This window comes from Seriola lalandi, unplaced genomic scaffold, assembly GCF_002814215.2.
Source record: "Seriola lalandi dorsalis isolate HSWRI2012SDOR001 ecotype SW California unplaced genomic scaffold, Sedor1 jcf7180002054873, whole genome shotgun sequence".
Taxonomy (NCBI): domain Eukaryota; kingdom Metazoa; phylum Chordata; class Actinopteri; order Carangiformes; family Carangidae; genus Seriola; species Seriola lalandi.
This window is the reverse complement of record NW_019525426.1, coordinates 82,851-103,809: the sequence shown is the minus strand read 5'-3', so window position 1 is coordinate 103,809 and position 20,959 is coordinate 82,851. Positions and strand designations below refer to the sequence as shown.

At 40.3% G+C, this 20,959-nt stretch overlaps 3 protein-coding genes across 6 annotated transcripts in view; 2 read left to right on the top strand and 1 right to left on the bottom strand.

The window, feature by feature from the left end:
* The first annotated feature begins 257 nt into the window (after window positions 1–257).
* On the top strand, window positions 258–5,462 carry bend7 (BEN domain containing 7). Its single transcript, XM_023428276.2, has 10 exons — window positions 258–500; window positions 1,097–1,174; window positions 1,255–1,611; window positions 1,904–2,023; window positions 2,113–2,465; window positions 3,161–3,268; window positions 3,457–3,574; window positions 3,681–3,794; window positions 4,048–4,089; window positions 4,642–5,462. Exons 1-10 carry the CDS (start codon window positions 437–439, stop codon window positions 4,698–4,700), a joined length of 1,413 nt encoding a protein of 470 aa, XP_023284044.1. The 5' UTR covers window positions 258–436; the 3' UTR covers window positions 4,701–5,462.
* Window positions 5,463–6,079: 617 nt separating this feature from the next.
* On the top strand, window positions 6,080–13,079 carry sephs1 (selenophosphate synthetase 1). 3 transcript variants are annotated; one of them, XM_023428346.2, is made up of 11 exons: window positions 6,244–7,062; window positions 7,648–7,756; window positions 8,246–8,368; window positions 8,501–8,597; window positions 8,952–9,055; window positions 9,189–9,296; window positions 9,441–9,595; window positions 9,725–9,815; window positions 9,902–10,001; window positions 10,738–10,950; window positions 11,732–13,079. In XM_023428346.2, the coding sequence occupies exons 3-11, from the start codon at window positions 8,273–8,275 to the stop codon at window positions 11,944–11,946; spliced, it is 1,179 nt and encodes a 392-aa protein (XP_023284114.1). In that variant the 5' UTR covers window positions 6,244–7,062; window positions 7,648–7,756; window positions 8,246–8,272; the 3' UTR covers window positions 11,947–13,079. The 3 variants fall into 3 exon arrangements, with proteins under 3 accessions (XP_023284115.1, XP_023284116.1, XP_023284114.1); XM_023428347.2 differs by lacking the exons at window positions 6,244–7,062; window positions 7,648–7,756 and adding an exon at window positions 6,080–6,180; XM_023428348.2 differs by lacking the exon at window positions 7,648–7,756 and having other exon boundaries at window positions 6,243–7,062.
* A 198-nt stretch (window positions 13,080–13,277) lies between these two features.
* Window positions 13,278–20,959, bottom strand: part of cpt1b (carnitine palmitoyltransferase 1B (muscle)) — a 9,651-nt gene continuing 1,969 nt past the window's right edge. The window contains exons 4-19 of one of the 2 annotated variants that reach the window (XM_023428324.2): window positions 20,595–20,766; window positions 20,286–20,387; window positions 17,979–18,116; window positions 17,819–17,896; window positions 17,417–17,524; window positions 16,917–17,001; window positions 16,312–16,507; window positions 16,040–16,225; window positions 15,844–15,949; window positions 15,642–15,758; window positions 15,397–15,561; window positions 15,136–15,270; window positions 14,496–14,648; window positions 14,266–14,379; window positions 14,051–14,143; window positions 13,278–13,919 (exon numbers count right to left, since the gene is read on the bottom strand). In XM_023428324.2, coding sequence (XP_023284092.1) covers window positions 13,785–13,919; window positions 14,051–14,143; window positions 14,266–14,379; window positions 14,496–14,648; window positions 15,136–15,270; window positions 15,397–15,561; window positions 15,642–15,758; window positions 15,844–15,949; window positions 16,040–16,225; window positions 16,312–16,507; window positions 16,917–17,001; window positions 17,417–17,524; window positions 17,819–17,896; window positions 17,979–18,116; window positions 20,286–20,387; window positions 20,595–20,766 — 2,083 coding nt within the window. In that variant the 3' untranslated portion in view covers window positions 13,278–13,784. The remainder of the gene's footprint in view (window positions 13,920–14,050; window positions 14,144–14,265; window positions 14,380–14,495; window positions 14,649–15,135; window positions 15,271–15,396; window positions 15,562–15,641; window positions 15,759–15,843; window positions 15,950–16,039; window positions 16,226–16,311; window positions 16,508–16,916; window positions 17,002–17,416; window positions 17,525–17,818; window positions 17,897–17,978; window positions 18,117–20,285; window positions 20,388–20,594; window positions 20,767–20,959) is intronic. The other variant, XM_087179831.1, reaches the window with a different exon arrangement.

Sequence of the window (20,959 nt, the reverse complement as noted above, 5' to 3'; positions counted from 1 at the left end):
GAATCTAGAAAAAAAAGTTTATGTTCTCAGTCTGCTCTCAATAGTGCTTATGTTCAGATGCCAGTCCATTGTCTGGACACTACAGTGGCAAATGTCTGACTCGACCTTTTAGATGGAACGTTACCATCAGGTGGCGCAAAGGGATATGTGACGATTTTTAATATTAAAGTCATTAATTTATTTACATGGCGCAATGGAAGAACCAGCATCATGTTGGGAACGGGAACAGATGATACAATAGCATTTATCAGGTCAATTTAACCATAACTCGGTGGAAATCTGCCGTTGACAGGATCTGTAGCGCAGCCTGAGGAGAAATTTAACTGATTAATAAGGCAGACGGACACTGATTCTGCTGAGTGTATCCTTGTCACTGATTTCGTCTTTCTGAAGAGCGATTTCCGACCATACGGCTCAGTGAATAATCCTCCTGAAGATGGAGTTTGGGGAAAGGAAGAGGAGAAGGAAGTCACAGAGCTTTAAACTGGTCACGGATGAAGGTAGGCTGCTGAATGAATGCAAGACCTTGCAAGACGCGCGTCCGTGTCTGGGTGTTTGTCTGGCGCTGTGTGCCAGCAGAGACGACTCTGTAAACAAAAGCGATGGCCACGACAATGCCCATAGTCTGTGCCTCGATTTCAACCAACAGCTAACTCTAACGATTCAAGTCTTACACGTAAAAATCCTCCCTGGACATCTGTCTCCACATAGCTCATTCTGATTAGATTTTAAAGAATGAATTAAGTCAGTAAATAGTTCTAATTAGGAAAATTTGTTGCGCATTCTGAACATGCAACATTGTCCACTTTTAGCTGATGCTGTAAGCTCCAGGCCACCTCTCTTCACTACACTACTTCTTCATACCACCTACAGGTGGTGGTTTCTGCATGGGATGGGAGGGGGGTTGGGGGCTTTCTGCCTCGGTTGACATCACAGTCCCCATCAGATGAAGCACATGAAGCTTCATCATAAAAATGCAACAGGCCGAAACACCATTCTTGCAATCATCTATCAAATACATTTTATTATGAGATCAAGTTTTTATTTGATTATTGTCATATGAATATTTCTTGTAACCTTGCTGTTCTACCTTCAGATTATGAACCGTCATATATGGTGAATTCCAGCTGTAAAGATGCCAACGGAGAGCCTAAGGATGCTGCTGTGCCTGATGGTATGTGCCACTGTAAGGATTCATTTCTGATATAACATAGCAGAGCTCACTAATTCCACTAACACTCCTCTCTCTCAAAGTAGTTTGGCTGGGGGATGAGGGCATGGAGATCAAGAGACAAATCACAGGCATGATGAGGCTTCTGAGTGATAAGACCAGCAGGGTATATCAGCGTGTGGGAACAGAGCAGGACACCTTAACAAAGGAGTCCCAGGAGAGGCACCTGGCATGGGTACATCAGCCTGTACCTTTGTCTCTTGTATCAGAGGACCACCAGAGCAACAGCTGGAACTCTGCAGGGGACCCAGGGCCTTCTCCTTCATCCGTATCCACCCCCATCCCCAACGGTCCAGGCTGTGGCCAGTACAGCACCCGCTCCAAAGCCCTGAGGATCCTCAACAGCACAAAGCATTTAATCAAAGTGAATGAAGCTAACGGTACAGTAACCGAGTATGTGTGAAGAGGACATGAAAAAAGGTTCTCATAAAATAGAGAGGACATCATGTCTGGCGCTGAACAGCAGACAAGCATTTTGTTGTTGAGGTATTTGTGTAAGGCAGGCACTTGGAGGTGTTTTTGGCAAGTTTATACACACAACACATATATGCAGACCTACATTATACAGTGCATCCTTTGTTGTCAGAGATATTGCATGAAAGCACATTGTGCCCGTACGGATATACGTAGTTGAGAAAACCATCACTAACCAATGCACCACTGACTTTCCAGCAGATGTAGTACCCCCTGCTGTGCCAGAAGCCGCCTGCTGTATGTGTAACTGTAAGGGCACCTTGCAAGCTATTTTGCAGGAGCTACGTGCCATGAGGAGAATGATGCAGACTCAAAAAGGTCAGTGGACGAACGCACATACTCACACGCTGTGGGAGAGACAGAAAGAGAGAGAGTGAAAATATAATATGCTATCGTCTTTTTTCTAGCATCCTTGGAAAGGCAGGAGCAGACAGCCTCACCATGCCAAACTCGCCTCGGTCCAGGACCTGCTCCTCGTCGCAGGCCCCGCAAAAGGAGGCCAATCTATAAAGTGGCACCACTGACTGTGTCTAGCACTAGAAGGGCTGCTCTTACCCCTCTGGAGGCATCACCACCTATAGTCGCACCTGCGGAATCTGGAAAGAGGGAGGTATCTGAAAAAGAGAAAGACTCATCTACAGCCAAAAATCACCCCGTCTCCTCTGAGGTCTCTGTGCTGCCACCTCAGAACAATCCAGTAACTGTCAACAACACGCACAGTCCTCTCCTGAACCAGATAAGGGAGCCACAGTCATTGGAGGTAACCTACATAATAGTGTACATTGATGTATATATGCTCATGTGTGTTTTCTGTGCTTTATTTGTTGCTAATTTATGATTTCAGTATTACAATTGCTCCTTCAGAAACTCATACATTTGAACTTATTCTGTCTAATGAATTGGTTCTAATAAGGAATTTAAATGTATATATTTACTGTATTTACACTGAGAAGAAATCTGATATGTTTTTTCTATTATAACTCAGCCTAACATACATGTTAAAAATCATAGAGATTACAGATGGAAATAGGTGCAGTTAATGTTCTTCCAATTTCCTATTAAGATACAGAAATAAGAAAATAGTTTCTATTACAAAAAGTTCTCTCTTTAGTATGTTGGCCTCCATTTAAGCAATTTAAAATCTATTAACATCATTGTGTATATCAAGAGCCTTTGTCAGATGGCATGCTTTTATGACATGGACAGCAGAACACAACGTTCTCCATGGCTAAAAAGCATGCCATTCAATTTTGTAATAGTATGAGTTTTGCATCATAATCCTAATGCTTTATTTTGCAGCAACATTATGACTTATCTTGTACTCGTGGTAATGATTTATGTTGAACAGTTTGTGTTCTTTTTCCATCTAATAATGGAATTAATCTTATGTGTTGATTTGCTACTTCCCCATGATACGTCACAATTCACACTGTGTATTATTTGATTCCTTTTCAGTCTGAGGTGCGTCTCGCTGAGGATTATGACGTGTTTATCTCAAGGGCTCAGTTAGACTCCATTCTCGTCAACTATACACGCTCTGGGAGCCTGCTGTTCCGGAAACTGGTGCGCAGCTACAATTTTTAAAAGCGTATTCTTTGGCGCTTTTATTATGGTTAACAGTCATTACAGTCATGTTGCATCACCTGATACTTGCATTTTATTTTAAAAAGTCATTTCTATCAATTCACTTAATAATAAGCAAAGTTCAATAAAGGCTGAGCAGTGTTTTACCATGGAGATACTATGTTTAGGTGTGTGCCTTCTTTGATGATGCTACCCTGGCCAACTCCTTACCAAATGGTAAAAGAAAGAGAGGACTCAATGATAACAGGAAGGGCTTGGATCAGAATATTGTGGGTGCTATTAAAGGTAGGTGAGAGAAAGATACTTCAGTGTGTATCTTTGTAGCTGGGTAGAACAATCATGACACAGTATTTTGGGGAAACATTAATATAGTTGTGTGAACTGTATCCAGTGTTTACAGAGAAATACTGCACTGAACACAGAATAGAGAAGTTGCCTGGGCCACGAGACTGGGTGCAGATCCTTCAAGATCAGATCAAACTTGCCAGGAGGAGGCTGAAAAGAGGTACTGTGCTGCTATAGAGTCTGCCTGTTACACTTTTCTTGTAGTAATTTAAACTGTATATTTATATTCTATCTGGTATCAATTTATCTTTTTTTATTATGCAATGTGTTTTGTGAGCATGGTCAAACAAAGTTACTGTATTATTATCATAAAGTAATAAGTTTACTTATATAAGTCAGTTATAAAGTTTACCAGTCAAAGAATAGGTCTGTGAATGCATCAGGTAAATCTTCATGTTCATTTGGCTGCTCAGATGCTGCAGAAGCAGAAGAAGCCTTAAATGGACCTTCTACAAGTAGGAATCACACACAGGGGCAGCTAACACACACACACACACACACACACACACACACACTATTGTACCCATTTATTCAGTTGTCTACTTTTGTCTTCCTGTGTCTGCACCTTTCCCCTCACATCAGTGCTCCCATTTTACAACATCTTTCCATCAGCCCCCCTCTGAGCCCACAATGTCTTTACCTCTCTCCACCTCGCTGTCACAACACACACACACAAACTGGCTTGCTTATTGGCTCATATGTCTTTGTCACGCTGCCGCTGTGACATTTGACATTCTCACGCAGCTTCCCAAAATGTCAGCTAATTATCTTCACACCATGCACCATATCCTCTCTTTCACCTCTCCATTCCAACCTCGATGTCAGAAAAGCATTTCTCTTCCTGCTGTCTCTTTTTTTTTCTTTCAAGGAAGGCTATGAGACCTATGAGACAAAAGCCACCAAATGTGTAAACACAGTTGTCTTTATGTTCTCACAAAAAATGCATTGAGGCTTTTTTGGTGATGTTATTATTATTTTTTTATTACATTTTCTTCCTTCCTTTATAGGCTGCGACTATAAGAAGCCTGCAAGTGTGGAGGGGACAGTGATGAACATGACTGGTTGATTGAAGGACCTGCCACCATGGCCTTAGAGCAGATTAGTTGATTGTCTTCATTACTTCTCTAACTTGATGCATTTAGCCACTTTAGATATTTCCTTTGCTGCTATGTGTTATGAATGTAAAGGGAACAAAACAGGACCAAATGAAGAAGCCTGCTTAATGATATCCGCTCTCTTGCTCTCTCTCTCAAACTCTCACACACACTCTGCCTTTTGTAATCCTTAAGGCTTTTCATTTGACATATATGAAACCACTTGGATCTGGGATTTGTGACAGCAGACAATGAACTATACAGTGGTTAAGCAATGTCAGGTCATTTTCATGTTCAGAAGTTTACATTATAGGCGACAGCTTTAAAAGCACAATTGCCTAGTTCAAATATGTCATTACTAGGAGGAGTCACAAGCCTAAAACGAGACAAAGTACTGTAACAGTATAGCATTCATATATTTTGCACAAATTACATGTTATGGGAAGTTTCCCATTGTGGATTGTGCCTTTTAAGTGACCAGTACTTCAATGGGTGTAATGTGCAGTGCCGCATCCGCCTCTTTTCCAAACATTAAAGTAAACATTTGATGTATTTTTGGCCAATTTTTCTAATTAAAAATGGGTTGATAGGCTGACTGAAAAATAATAATAATAAAAAAATACAGTAATCTATCAATAATGTTTCTTTTCATGATTAGAATCTCTAGGCTATGCATATCAGTGATATTGTTGTGAATATTGTGATGGAATTGATGGAAATACATAATTTTTCTTTCATTTCTGCTCACAGTGCATATAAAATGAATAGTTGTTTCCATCATTAAATATGGTTTCTTCACAACTGCGTTTTTGTGTTGTGTTTATATGCCTGACAGTTTAATTAACAACATAAGAAATGAGACAAATAGAAGTGACACATTGATAAATTTCTGCCTGAAGAGGCCCAAGAATTGATAAACAGTATCATCCTAATGTAACATAGCAGTGTAATTAAACATTAGTTGCCATAGTAACCCATTATCATCAAAAGATAAGCTCATAAATTAAAGTTTCCAAACCTCAGCGTTTTTAAAGTAGCTACACTTTGAGCCAGACAATGTTTTGGTGCTGTGGAAGCAATTGGAGGGAAAACAGTAAATTAAAGGTACACTCCATTGTAGAGATTTTGTTGCCAGACTTCACAGCTCGTTAAAGGGGATGTTAAAGCCGCCACTGTGCAGGCATAGGACCCTTTGAGATCTCGTGAGTTTCCTCTTTGTGTTGCAACACAAATATTTTTTTATGAAGATGATGCTTGGCCGTATACATATATTGATCAAAATATAGTTTATTATAAGTGATAGCTTGAATTTTTTGTAGTTTAGTCCTGGATCAGAAGACAAATATGCCTCCCTTTTTGTCAGGCGTTCTCAGAAGACGCCCGATTCGAGCCGCAGTGCATTGTGGTGCAGTCCCCGCTCTTCTGTCGGGATCCACCGCTAACGTGAAGCTGGTAAGGATAAACTGGTCAGAGCAATTAAAGGGGAAATGTTGCAAGAATATAACTCCGCTTTGGCCCTAAAATCGCATATAGGGCAGTTGTAAACACTTCTATTGCACCATATCATTACAAACTTTGCACAAGTCGCATGTTTAGCATTGTTTTATTGATACTAAGTCTGATGTTGCACACATCGCATGGCGAGGGACAGGAAAGGGTTAATTTTTTCCGCCGCCGACATTTTTGTTCGGCGGTCTACGGCAACTTTTTAACTTACATGTGCAACGAGCTGGCACTATGTTTCACAACTGTTGTCACATTTGTAGTGCAACGTGCACGGTGTGTGTTTTTAAATGAATTACATCTCGCCGGCCCGGACGCTCTTTGCTCTTTGTTGCTCAGAGATGCTTATGCTCATCACCTCATGCATGGATCAGCGTTTGCTAGCAAGAGCTAGCACCGAAACGAGAACTGCATTTTAAGCAAAACAAACAAATGTGAAAGATGCCGCTGTCACTGTCAGCATATACATCTCAAAGCTGAGAGCCCAGTGGTTTATAATGTAGGGCCCAATACACAGAATGGACAAGTTTACCTCTGGGCAGCGCTAATATTGTCAGCCAGTGCCTCAGGGTTGAATGAACTTGGCAACATTTTGTCTCTTGAACACTCCCACTGTTTACTAACCGAAGCCCCCTCAGTGACTCACAGCATTTTAAACCACAAACCGGGTTTATAAGTAAACAATAACTTCATTGGCTTGTCTTTCAGGTGGCCAAGTGTTTCCCAAAGGCATGTCATTGTGGATCATTCGTTTGTTATTTCTGTTGAAACTACAAATATGAGAGTCGATCAGCTCGCTCCAGCTCATTGTGAAGTTTTATGTTGTCAGTGGTGAGTGTGTGTGTGTGTGCCAGCCACAGTTTGTAGAAAGAGTCTTAGATGTGGTGCTTTGTTACTTGTAAAAATTCACTAGTGTAAACTTTACACTCCAGTAACCCCTACCAGCTTTTTCTGTCTCACTAAACTGACAGAATTCAATAAACCCTGTGCCTGATCATTAAAATACATAAGTTCCATTGTTCCATTCTTAAATTAGTTAATATCAATGTTTTGTTTTTGTTTTTTTGTTTTTTATCAGGAACAAACATATGTAGAGTAAGCTAATGGAGTCCAGTACAGTAGACCTGCAGAAATACTAACTTAGAATTGATCATCATTTGCCAGAGAGATGGTGATTTAATTCTGTTCAAGTTTGTAGCTTTAAGTTCTGGTGTTGTGTTGCTCTCAGAAGGTGTACCTAACGTTTTGTATACAAAATATTATTACTTACTATTATTCAGTGTCAATTCAGCTCTGTAGTTATTTCTGTCACTTGGAAAAAAGATGACAACAATTAGTCAATGGATAGGTAGACTGACAGAAAATGTATCTGCAACTATTTTGTAACTAATTGTTTGAATAATTTCCTCTTTCTAGTGTCTCAGTTGTGAGGATTTGCTGCTGCTTTTCGCCGTTTTATATAATTGTAAACTGAATATCTTTAGATTGTGGACTATTGGACAGACATTACAAGAAACATTGCAAGGTATTACCAAGGGCTTTTATGAAATTTTGATTTTAACTGGCATTTTTCATTGTGTTTTGACATTTTAGAGTAAGTAATTAATTGCTTAAATTGGTAAATAAATTGATAATGAAAATAAATATAGTTGCAGCCCCAAAAATGACAGCAGAGTTAAATCAGTAGCTGTCTGACGCAGTCTTAAAATATTGATATTACAAGCTGCACAAAGACAGGATTCATTGCAGTGCTGCTGCTTCATACTGTACAGATGTTCAAACTTATTTGTTCTTTGATTCATGATTCATTTGAAATGATGCACAAAAGAGCACATTTGTCCAGGTGCACAGGTGACATTGCAATGTGGTGAATGAACAGATAAAAAAAAAAAACTTACTATTATTTAAAGTCTCTGAAAGTAACACAATCTTCCTCCAGTCCTCTGTGACACCCAGTGTGTGTTTCTAATCGCCTGTTTCATTTTTTCTGTCCCGGTCATTAATGTGGTCCTAGTGGTGAGGGCCCAGAGTTTCTTCAGACATGTCCGTGAGGGAGTCCTTTAACCCCGAAAGCTATGAGCTGGACAAGAACTTCAGGCTCACACGCTTTGCTGAGCTCAAGGGCACAGGCTGCAAGGTTGGCTCTCTTATCAAAATCTACTGTGGATGCATTATTGTCTTTGTAAAAATCAATTAAGCATTCTGCCTGATAAAGAATGTGGCATAAAATATAATGTGTTAAAATAGTGGTTATTTTCTCTGGTCACAGGTGCCGCAAGATGTGTTACAGAAGCTGCTAGAAACCCTACAGGAGAACCACTATCAAGAAGATGAACAGTTCCTGGGGGCAGTTATGCCTCGATTAGGTAATTATGCTCTTCATATAGCACTGTTATAACAAATACACTAAGTGCGTAATAGTAATGATGCTTAATTGGTCAATAGGAAAAACCCAAAAATGTATGGTATAAAAAAATCATTGAAGATGAGTGAAATATGGTATGTTAAAGAAATGTCTTTATGTGACATTTAGACACACTAAAATATCATGGGATGGCATCATTTCATTCTACATTAAAGCCAAGCAGTCACTTTCTGCACAACCTGAAACCATCTGACTGTATTGTTTTTGTTAAGGGGATGGGGACACAGTACTATATCACACATACATCAAAAACCTTTACAAAATATCACAAAGACAGCCTTTTTTATTTTTGAAGGCATAGGTATGGACACCTGTGTGATACCTCTCAGACATGGAGGCCTTTCTCTGGTCCAGACTACAGATTACATCTATCCTATTGTGGATGACCCCTACATGATGGTATGGATCTCCTCTTTTAAGGGCTTTACATGCGACACATGGATGGATGTCACTGTTTATATTCTTTGTAGATATAGGCCTAGTTTACACACCCAACCCTTCATGTGCTTAATTTTTTGTATTTATTTTTTAGGGGAGAATTGCTTGTGCCAATGTTCTAAGTGACCTGTATGCCATGGGAGTGACAGAGTGTGACAACATGTTGATGCTTCTGGGAGTCAGCAACAAAATGTCAGAGAAGGTAAGAGGCATGTCAGTTGATGCATTCACTTTTGTGTGTCTGGCAAAATATCTGCAAGAACCAACTGTGTTAATTATCAGTGTAGTTATAGTTATATTCCACCGTACTCTCTGCTTCTGCTCTGACTTCACTGGGTTTTTACAGGAGAGAGACAAAGTCATGCCACTGATCATCCAGGGATTCAAGGATGCTTCAGAGGAGGCAGGCACATCTGTAACAGGAGGACAGACGGTGCTCAACCCCTGGGTGGTGATGGGAGGAGTTGCTACAACAGTCTGCCAGCCTAACGAATTTATCATGTAGGAATGAGTCTCTGTTACACATTTCCTTACTTCTGCTGTTTGAGCTACTCACTGCTGCTTAAGAATAATGTTTAGATTTGTTGAAATGAAACTTATCATGATGATGCCATGTTGGACATTTCTTAGGCCAGACAATGCAGTGCCAGGAGATGTGTTGGTGTTGACCAAGCCACTTGGAACGCAAGTGGCCGTTGCAGTACACCAGTGGCTAGATATTGTAAGTCTGCTGCTCACTCATGAATAATTATGTCTGGAGAGTTATTGTTTTTTAAGGATGACTACTAATTTTTTTCAATATCTCAGCCTGAGAAGTGGAACAAGATCAAGCTGGTGGTAACCCAGGAAGATGTAGAGCTGGCCTACCATGAAGCCATGATGAACATGGCTCGGCTCAACAGGACAGGTAATACCACTATGAATGTGTCCCCATAATTGATTCAGAGTCATAACTGCCTTGCACAGTGTTGTTGAACTTTTGGTTCTTGTCATTATTTTTCAATTAAATTACCATGCTAAGTTGAGCATAACTACGGCAGCTGTTTGCCAGAGAAGCATTGAGTTTTTGAACAGCAGCAACCTCTGCTGCAGCTCGGCTGTATTGCACCCTTTGCTGCTCAGTCTCTTCTCTGCTAATAATGTCAATTTTAACTTAAACCATTAACTACTAATCTACTTTCAAATACAAAAGAATTCATGGGAGATAGTAGTTGCATACTATAGTTTCATGCTTGCAACACACGATTGTCATCTCATATAAACTGGGACCTGGTCACACAGAAGCCAAAAAATATTTCTTCAAGGTTGGAAGTGTGGGTACACAATAGGTTTCTAGTAATTGTTTTTGTTGCCCTTATTACATCAGATTTTTATTGTTGCCTATTATTAATTTATAAATAACTTGAGGATTAATACTTGAATTGCAATATCTGTCATCATAATGGTTGTTTGTTTGCTTTCAAGATTGCATGTTTGGCCCACAGTGAGTTACAGTCTTTGTGAATGTTAACACACACGGAATAATCTGTATTTGTTCATATCACTGACTAATCTTCAGCCATGAAAACAGAGTAGTCCATATCCCTGATCAAGAAAATGAATCCTCCAGATGCCTTTCTAAGTCTCTCTGTTTTCCCCTGTAGCGGCTGGTCTCATGCACACCTTCAATGCCCACGCAGCCACCGACATCACAGGTTTTGGCATCCTTGGCCACGCTCAGACATTGGCACGACAACAACGAAGTGAAGTGTCGTTTGTCATCCACAACCTCCCAGTGCTGGCCAAGATGGCTGCAGTGTCCAAGGCCTGTGGGAACATGTTTGGTCTCATGCACGGCACCTGTCCTGAAACATCAGGTGTGTGTAGATTTATGGTTATTTCCTTCTAATTTAATGTACCTAACTTTTCTACCTCATGCCGTTTTTTTGAGTGAGCCTCAGAAAGTGTTTTATAATATTACAAAATATACAACACAGGAAAACATTAATAAAATGCTGGTTCACTGTCTGGCAGTCATAACTACAAAGATTCAGTCACACTTGGTCTTTTTGCCAAGGAGCAGGCTGTAAGGCCCTGGACAGAAAACCTCAGAGTCCTGCCTGTATAGTATGGACTGTGAAGATGAACAAAATCTGAAATTGAGTCTGTATTTTATATGCACCACATGAGGTGAAGCCAGTTTACTTCAAATGTTGTTTCCAGTGATAATTTGTTATGGCATGTGAATACAATTTTGTAGCTAGGACAAGATAAAGTGAATAACTAAAACATGGTAACAACAGATTATAATTAAGAAATATTTGAAGCAAGGAAGCAAAAAAAAAAAAAGAACTATGATATATGGAAAAATGCGAGGAAAACCAGAAATGAGCTCTGAGGGACACCAATGGAAAGGGGAGCCCAAAAAGACAGAAATCCCTATAGAGACTGAATAACATCAGTCAGAAAGATAGGATGACAACCACTGCACTGCAGCGCCATCCATTATCACCAAACACCTGAGCCTGTCAACAACATTGTGTGCATCAGTATCAAAGGCAACATGTAGCTTCGACTGTAAGAGAACTGAGGACTCATCAGTAACATTACACATTAAAAAACATGATTTTACTTGACCAAATGTCCTTTCATTTGCAGGAGGCCTGCTTATCTGTCTGCCCCGGGAGCAGGCTGCCCGCTTCTGTGCCGAGATCAAATCTCCAAAATATGGAGAGGGCCACCAAGCGTGGATCATCGGGATCGTAGAGAAAGGAAACCGCACTGCTCGCATCATTGACAAACCTCGGATCATAGAGGTAGCACCACAAGCTGCCACGCAGAATGTCAACCCAACTCCTGGTGCAACCTCTTAATCCTCACTGGCTGAATCATAGACCGGAACCCAAAAGCTCTGTTGAGTGATTTTAGACACATAAACTACAAAACCATCCTAGAGTGTTGAAATATATACACAATATAGTACGTACACAGAAAAGACTGGGTTGGCGTGTATCTACATGAAAAACAGCACACACACCACACAGTGGCCCGGGGAGCATGTCACCACCCAGTGGACTCAACCTGCTGTATCCCCATGATAAAAATTGGTAAGAAATAGAGCATACTTAAAATCCATATGCCTTTTGTGTCTGTTGTATTCTGTTATGTTAAATGTGCTTGACTGGCAGGCAGCTTCTGGTGAGAGAATGATGAAGACAATAATCTGATACTGTTGATTCATTTTGAATCTTAGGAAGTCTGGAGTCTGTTGCCTCTTTTAAAGTTGTTCTCATAAGCAACATCAAGGTGATGTGATGGTGTTTTTTGTTTGTCCATTCACTTTGTACAGTTATAAAGCCTAGTATTAGTTCATTGCTGTAACTGATGCCTTGAAAGAAACTGAGTGTGACCAGAATGGTTTGTTTTTTATTACTTTGACTTTTTGTAATGTCCCCACATAAACTAATAAATATTCAAATAGAAGACGGCTTGTTCTCGCTGTTTGGGAGCTGCAGTCATGTGAATGAACTAAGTCAAATATGACATTATCTATTTACATCATATAACTGCGGATTGATGTTAACATAAACAGCTGATGCAAGTCATAAATGAATCACGGTTTAAAGTCATAGATGAGAAGAAATGACCATGGCCCTCAGGAGATGGACCCTCTACCATCTGAATTCCCAATAATCAGAATTGTGCAACTGTATAAAAGGGAAAAAAAGTTTGTCAGTCTGCAATTGCCCTAATCTGTGAGCTTGCTGCCTGTTGCCTTTGCTCAGGATCTGGTGCATTTAGTTTTGCTTTCTCAATGTTGCCATAAGATGTACTGAGAGAAATCTGACTTAGTGTAAAGAAGCTTCCAGCTGATCAAAGTCCAGATCATTTTTGTTTATCCTAATAGCAGGAATGAATCTGGAATGCCTCTGTAAATGTTCTTATGGATATCAGGAACAAAACATAACCTCCCCCCCACCTCTTATAATAAACTTCTCTTATAATAGATTGTTTTTCTGTCTTTTTTTGAAGCATTAAAAGTGATACTTTTATTGTTTGAATGTGTAATGAAAGTTACCAGTACGATGAATTCATTTCTAATGATTTGTATTTCTGTTTATTAATGCTCACATGCTAGTAACAGTAATCGTATGTAATGTATGTGTATTGGTGTTTTATTTTAAATCAATAATGACAAACACCCTAAAATGAGCAGGCAAATTTATAAATGCTGGCATATAACAAATGATTTACATCTTAAAACATAGCACTGAAATCTTTAGGTAGATATATTTACAAGCTTCATATGAACAAACTATAGACCACACCTAAATATTATATTTAGATTCATTACATAACATTAATTTCATGTACAGTCTATGGTATAAACTGATAAACTGTTTCAAGGAGAAAAAAACAGTCATTGCAAAATCTAAATGTGCCAAAATCAAAGAGTACATCTTTCCCCCAGCACCAAACGGCTGTGAAAGGTACAATATAAATAGAAATAAATTAGAGGTGTAACAACTCTTCCTTTTGTCTGAGTGAGCGGAATGACATCTTCCTATAATATGACCCACCAGAAAAGCAAAAAGATCACAAGTGCAACCTGTCACCAGGACTTTGTTTTGTTTATATGAATGAAGCCTGTCAAAGACTGACTCACAAGTTGCCTGTCAGCCAAACCCATCAGAGCAACCCACAATGTCTGTTATATGTGCTTTTTCCCATTTTCCAGCTGCACAAGCTTTCCATGCTCCACCATCTTCTTATCATTTTCAGGCTTGAAAAGTCCTTGGATATCAAGCATGGCCTTCCGAATGTGCTGACCAAACCGGCATGAGTCCTGCAGGTCACACAGAGTGGGAATAATGAATAATGAGAGTGAGACAGAAAAGACTATTGAGTTTTGAAAGGTTACCTAAACAGTCTACAGATGGATCAATAATATGCAGTAATCTCATTTTGTGCTCTTACTGTGTCAGGGCTAGAGAACTTGCTTGAGATGTGGAATGTGATGAGGTTTTCCCCAACAATGATATAAGACACACCATAGCCATCATCAGCCACCTGAGGGTACATGGGAGATACCATCATTTTATTGCACTAAACCTTCCAGATCGGGACAACTGAGCCAAACATTATGAGCATGGAACTTGTGCACATCTCTAAAATGAAATGATCTAACTCACTGGGCCAAATCCTCCACCAGCACCCACATATTTAGGGAACTTGTTGATGTCAACTAAATTGAGCTGCTGCTGTGGAGTCTGGCTGGTAGACAACTTCCAGGGCTCTGAAAGCACCTAGAAACAAAGGCATTGAATGTTGTGAGGGAAATGGCAGATTAGAAAGAAGAAAGGTTATGATAGGTATAAAAATAATCATTTGAATCAGAAATCAATAAAAATGATGCTGTAACCTTCTCAAGAAATGGTGAGTCAACGCCAAGGTATTTGGACACTATGTAGAGACAGAAGAGGTGACGGTCAATACCAGAACCAGTCATGGCCAGACGATACATGTTTTGATGTTTATCTGCTGCCCTCCGAAACAGGGCAAGTCTCTGGACATTCTGATCACAAAGACAACAAGAAAACACACAATTTAGAGTCTTGTTCTCACAAAAGAATAGTATCCAAGCCTGTACTTGTGACATTAACATCATATCAAAATGACCTTATTTTCTGTTGTGTCATGAGTGTTAGTTTAACCTAGAACATCAGAGAGTTCAAAGTCCAGTGCACTGACACACAGGGACATATTGTCAGTAGGTCTTGGTGACCAAGTCCACAGCAGCACAATGTGACCTGTTACAGCATGGCCTGCCACATACTTATCAGTAGGATCGATGCAGATGTCACTGATTGTGAATTTGTGAGCCTGATAACACACATACATTTGACACCAGATATGTCCAAAGTCTGCTGGACTTGCTACTACAAATACAATTTGAGCAGCTAAGCAAAGCTGAAACCAACAGAACTTTATGTAATGTAGCTTTTATGTTGCATTATCCTGATTAATTTTTTGTGTTTCTGTGCATGTATGTGTTTCCTTACTGTTCCACTTGCGTCTTCCATGGCTCTGACAAATGCAACAGCCTCAGAGGTGCAGGAGCGTACCGTCTCCGTCCGACCGTCTCTGAACATACGAGTCATTGATGACTCGTACGTCAGACAAAACACTCCCTGGTCCTATAAAGCAGATGGATTAATGCGATTTAATGATGGCAAATGATACAACTTAACATTTAAAAGACGATGGTGAGCAATAATGTCAGTAATGTGATTCCAGACACACAGGGCTGATTGGAGTCCTACCCTGAACTGTGCCAACTGCAGGGCCAGTTGGATGAAGGCATCAGGGCTGGTCTTGCACTTCTTGATAAGACCTTTCCCAAACTCAGAAAAGAGATAACCATGGAAGTCCACGTCATCAGCTATCTGCTTGGCCGATAGGTATGAGGTCCCAATGATCTCTTGACACTAAGAGTGGGCGAAATCATTTAATGATGGAAACATTGCTAACATAGCAAACAACATGCTAATAACAGGCTCTACTGCACCTCCTTTGGAATCTGCCACTGCAGTCGAGTGGGATGAGGCAGGCCTTTGTTCACATCCCCTTTACAGTGTCCCTCTTCTGTGTAGCCAAGATGGAAGCAGTCTGTTGCAAGGACATACTACACAGACAGAAAAGGACAACTGAATATCATTGTAAACTTTGAATTATTGCTTTAACATATGATACCTGTGCACATTTCATACCTCCCACATATGTCCTACAACTGGTGCATCAGCCCAAGAATGTTCAGCATTTATCCCCATTTTTCCATTTGGATAAGAGATCAAGGTGAAAGACTTGTCAAACCACCTGTGGGACAAGAACATTTTTAGGGAAATAAAGCACTAAAATTCGAGCCAGTGATGAGGATAAGAATGAGGTCTCCCCTCCTCTGCCTACCTGTCGTAACATTTTCCATGGAGCAGGGATTTGGCGTAACTATCGAGTGAATTGGTCTTTGCAGAGTCATAACCCTGCGGCTCATCATCCAGTGTCAGGACGAAGGCAGCTGACTCAATGGCATCCAGGGACACTTTGTTTACTCCCAGGCTGAAATACTTAATCCGAGCCCGAGCCCATGGAACTCTAGAGATGAGAGTGAGACAATTTGATCTATATTTATCTCAGTGAGTGAGTATGTGTCCTGTGCATGTGTTTGTGTTTGTATATACCTGTTTCCTGCAGTCAGGGCAGCTAATTTGAGTTCTCCCGGCTGGGGTTCCGATGTATCATTGAGGATCTTTTGAAACTGAGTCTCAAGTTCACTGGGTAAGAGGTGGCGCCCTCCAGTGTACAGCCACACTTGGAAGAACCGGCCCTTGTGGTAGACAATCAGGTGCTTACGGTCGGTCAGGTGCTGCACAATATCTGCAGGGATAGTTCAGCCAGAACGACAACAACAAAGTAAGTAATGTTTGCTGTAACAACAAAGAGTAAAGGTAGAATATTATCAGAAGTGCAATCAATTAGGAACCAGCTCACACCTTTTGCCGTCAGTGCAGTTGTTAGAGGGTAAATCAACATTGAAACACACACTGAGCAGAAAACTGCTCTATGTGGGTTGCAACTTATTTAGCCTGTTACACTTGTGGCCATCTCTCAGTTACGGATGTCAAAGCATGTGTTCAGCTTTTAAAAACTAGTGGAAAACATGTATGTGTGGCCAAAACTTCAGCTGGAAAGTTTGAATCCAGCACAGAAGGAACTGTCTGTCCTACTTGACAACACCAAGTGTTGATTCACCCCTTAAACTATGCAGACCTGAAAAGGTGCTCACCTGTTTCAATGCCGGGGATGCGAGTGGTGTTAAACATCCTCTCCATCTGAGTAGAACACATAGGAACAGTCCCCACAGCCCTCAGCTGAAAAGGAAAAAGAAATGAAATCATCCCTAAGTTTAAATCAATGATAAAAGAAATCTAATAGATTTAAAGGCCAAAGTTGAATAGCTTTAGTTATTTTGCACAAGTTATTTCTATATTTTTGTTTTTGTCTACTTTCTTCTTGTTGGTTTAAAGTGGTAACAGCTGAGTTGGAAAAAGGTGCTTTATATACTCCCATGCACTAATAAGGATTTATGAATATCAAAAAAGAAATCTGATGACCGTTTGGGGTTGTATGGAGTATGGATTAACTTTAACTTTGATTGTTGCTTGTGTACTCATGAATATGTAAAAGGCTCAGTGTTTATTCATAGACTAGATAGAAGGTACATGGAGAAAAATGTAATAATGTAGTAAAGTCATTACATGGAGGTAATGCCATAGCAAGCATTACCGGTGCATGTTCACCACGTTCCAGTTTGCGTCTGTACTGCAGCATGGCATGGACCACATTCCCCGCCCGCGCAGCCTGTCGGTGTGTTGGGGTCATGTACAAGAGGTCCTTCACATAAATAAATGCACCAAATAGACAAACAAGACAAACTGAGTCAACATAAATAAAAACGTAAAGCAGAGTACATATATAAATCAAAACAAGACATTTATTGCAAAAATTCTTACTGGCCAGTAGAAAGGTCAAGTTTTGAGAATTAAAGGAATTGCATATATGTATTGCATATAACTTTCCCACCTTATAATGTATAATTTCTATATTAGCCGACTAAAATTTAAAACAGAGCATTACTAATACACTCCACTTGTATAAGAAAACTGATCTGGTGACAGTCTTTCTTACCATTATGTAGAAGTTACTGTTCACCATGATAGGACTCCTCCCCCTGAGGTAGATGTACTCCTCCCACCAGTCACTTACCTAAGGCAGATATAGATTATAACATTATGATTCAGCTGAATTTGAATTCTAATATTGTATCACTTCTTTAAAGACTACTCACATAATTTGTTGCCCACCAGGATTTTAGGATTAAGTATCTCTGCAGCTGGGTTGCCTTGGAATCTTTAAAGTCATTGGCCAAAATCTCCATTTGGTTATACTGCTCACCGTCCAGCAGAGGACGAACTGACTCTAGGTACTGTGGGGAAAACATGGTGTGTGATGTCAGGACAAGGGAACAGTGTTATGTAGAAACACAGCTGATATAATAGACCTGCTGAGGAACACAAACAGAAAACCTGGAAAAAAATACCTAGCAGATGTGCAGTGCGGCTACGGGGTAATGACAGGTTTTACTACAGTACAACTTTATTTAACTTTCACAAGATGCAGAAGGGCAGCAGGAACAGTATATGGTGATATAGTCGAACCATTATCTGTATGGTTAAACAAGCTACATTCATCAAATGTTTAGAAAAGGCTTCATTGTGTAGGTTTAGGTCATGTGTTAGATAGGTTGAAATTTAAGCTGTAAAAGTAATAAATGGAAGATATGTGATATTAGTTTTGAAATAATCAAATGGATAACATGAGAAAAGGGTCTGTTTACATAACAGGTTACACTATATTACATTTCAATATAGTTGATAGTTGGTATATGATTATAGTCAGTTTCTGGTCATGTGGCTTGAGGCTGACATACATATTCAGACAGGCCTTGACTGACCTGTCCTCCACCCATACAGGTCAGGCATTTTCCCCAAATACCAACAGGGAGCACTGGGCCAGTGCCCCCCCGGGGACCCCCGACCTCTAGGGGGCCTCCAAACTCCCACCAACTGTGGCCTTTTTGTTTGTTTGTTTTTTGTTTTTGTTTTTTTTAATAAAATCAGATAAATGAATTGAGTGTGTGTATGTTTAAATACGAACCAATGAATGCAGAGTTTATTTACAAATAAGAAAAGCTATAATCGGTTTTCTAGCTGTGTGTGTTTGTGCGCGCGCGCGCGTGCGTATCATGACGATGAAGAATGAGGTCAGAGGTCAGAGGTCAGTTGGTGACTGAAGAAATTTAGCGGCAAAGTCGGGAGGTCACGAAAGACACTTGTTGAAACATCATGGAAAACAAATGGATTCAGAGAAACACGTATAAGACTTTTTCGAAGGTCGGCTACTTAGCTTGCTAGCATTAACAAAGAGTCTGGAGAGGACGATATTAATGTTGTAGAGGAAGAGCGACAGCAGCCACAACAAACAGAGTCCGAGAGCCACAGCCCTGCGACGGACACCTGTCCACCTGCTCCCCCCTCATCTCCACCTGTGTAGCTTGACTGAGTTATCTGTTTAGCAGCCCAACAATTTATTACTTTCTACCTGTTTTCGGACATTATGAGAATTAAAAATGAACTGAGAACAAGGAGGAGGCAACGACGCTTGAGCTCTTCATCAATCCTTGCAACAGAGTCGAACTGGTTTGAGACGTGGATTTGATGCGGTGGAGGAGTTTTGGAGGAGAAAGGCCAGAAAGAATACCGTCACATCAGGTAGGCCTAGTTCCTCTCACATTATTCACACATTATGGATCCTATATCCTATATGTATATATTTTTCTCTCCAAGGTGTTGTGTTTACAATGAGAAGTAGTTAACATTGGTAGGTTTTTAGAAACATATGACTATTGTATCATTGCGTCTCTATATCAGGATGGTTTATATGATGGGAAGCCTGAATGGTACAGATTACATACATTATTTGTCATAAGTCTACCTAAGCAGAGCAGTATGAGTCGATCACTGTGTGGGTGTGTGTGTGAGAGAGAGTGATGGATTGATAGAAGAATCTGAATCATGAAACTGTTGGTGGAAGTAGGGCAGTATGTGCTTGCATACGCCGTTCAGCTACACACTGTACATTAATGCATTGATATTGTTGCTGCTGGCCCAGGAAAGTATTGTTTTATTCATGTATCGTGAATCCTGTATGATGGAATATATCTGCAGGTGTTGATATTGTCCTTCATCTTGTGATCATAGGCTGTAGCCTGTCAGTGTAATGTTATCAACGGATAATAGCCTCCGCTGAGAACCTATAATTCAAAACCTTGGATTGCGAGTGTTGGGAGAGCAGGTTGGGGGTTTTGTAGTAGATTGTAGCAGATTTTGTGCTGATTTTCTCAATATGTTTAATCACAGCTGAACATGTTTGAAGAATTTCAATGAATTAGCTTATTTAAGTGCACAAGTCTAGATTTCTTTGAAATATCCACCATATAGGTAAAATGATGTCTTTTGTGTACGTCCATGCCATGTATTTTAAGAAACTTTTGGGCCACATTCACCTGAAAAATCAATACTGTGGAATTACACACCCTGTGAATTGTATCATCCACACTGGGCACAGGGAGCCTGGGTAAAGACGCCTGGAAACTGTAAAGCAGCGGTCTGCGTCCAGAGAACATCTTCACCAGGCTCTGGTAACAAACAAACAACACCATACATCAAACACAGACGGTAAAACAGATTATCCTTTATACCAGATTCTAACAAGAATCAACCACACCCTCTGTACTGAGGGAGGGATATGAAGATTACATCGATGATGTAATGGAAACCGGACAATTCAATGCAACTTGAAGTACAAATTGAAATGTTTGTGAAAGACAGAAGGACAAACATACCAGCCACACTTTGGTAGACGTGCTCATTTTTCCATGGGATTCAAAAATCCAGCCATGGTAGGAGAGCAGAGCTTTGAGAGTGTATCTCAAAAGGTAGATGAGGAACAGCCACAGACCAGTGGCAAAGAGGATGGCACTCAGCACCGCTCGGGTCTGCACTGACATATAGTCTCTGCTCAGAAAAGGCACAACACTGCCCTTGTCATGTTATCAAAACTCAAAGATGAAATCAAACAGAAAAGGCTTTAAATGTAGATTTGAAACAACTGATTCACTGCATAGCTCATCTAAACAAGCCTATGCTCCAGCAGAATACTTAAAAACTGAACCAAAACAGTGAAAGATCATGCTGGACTGGGGGGGGG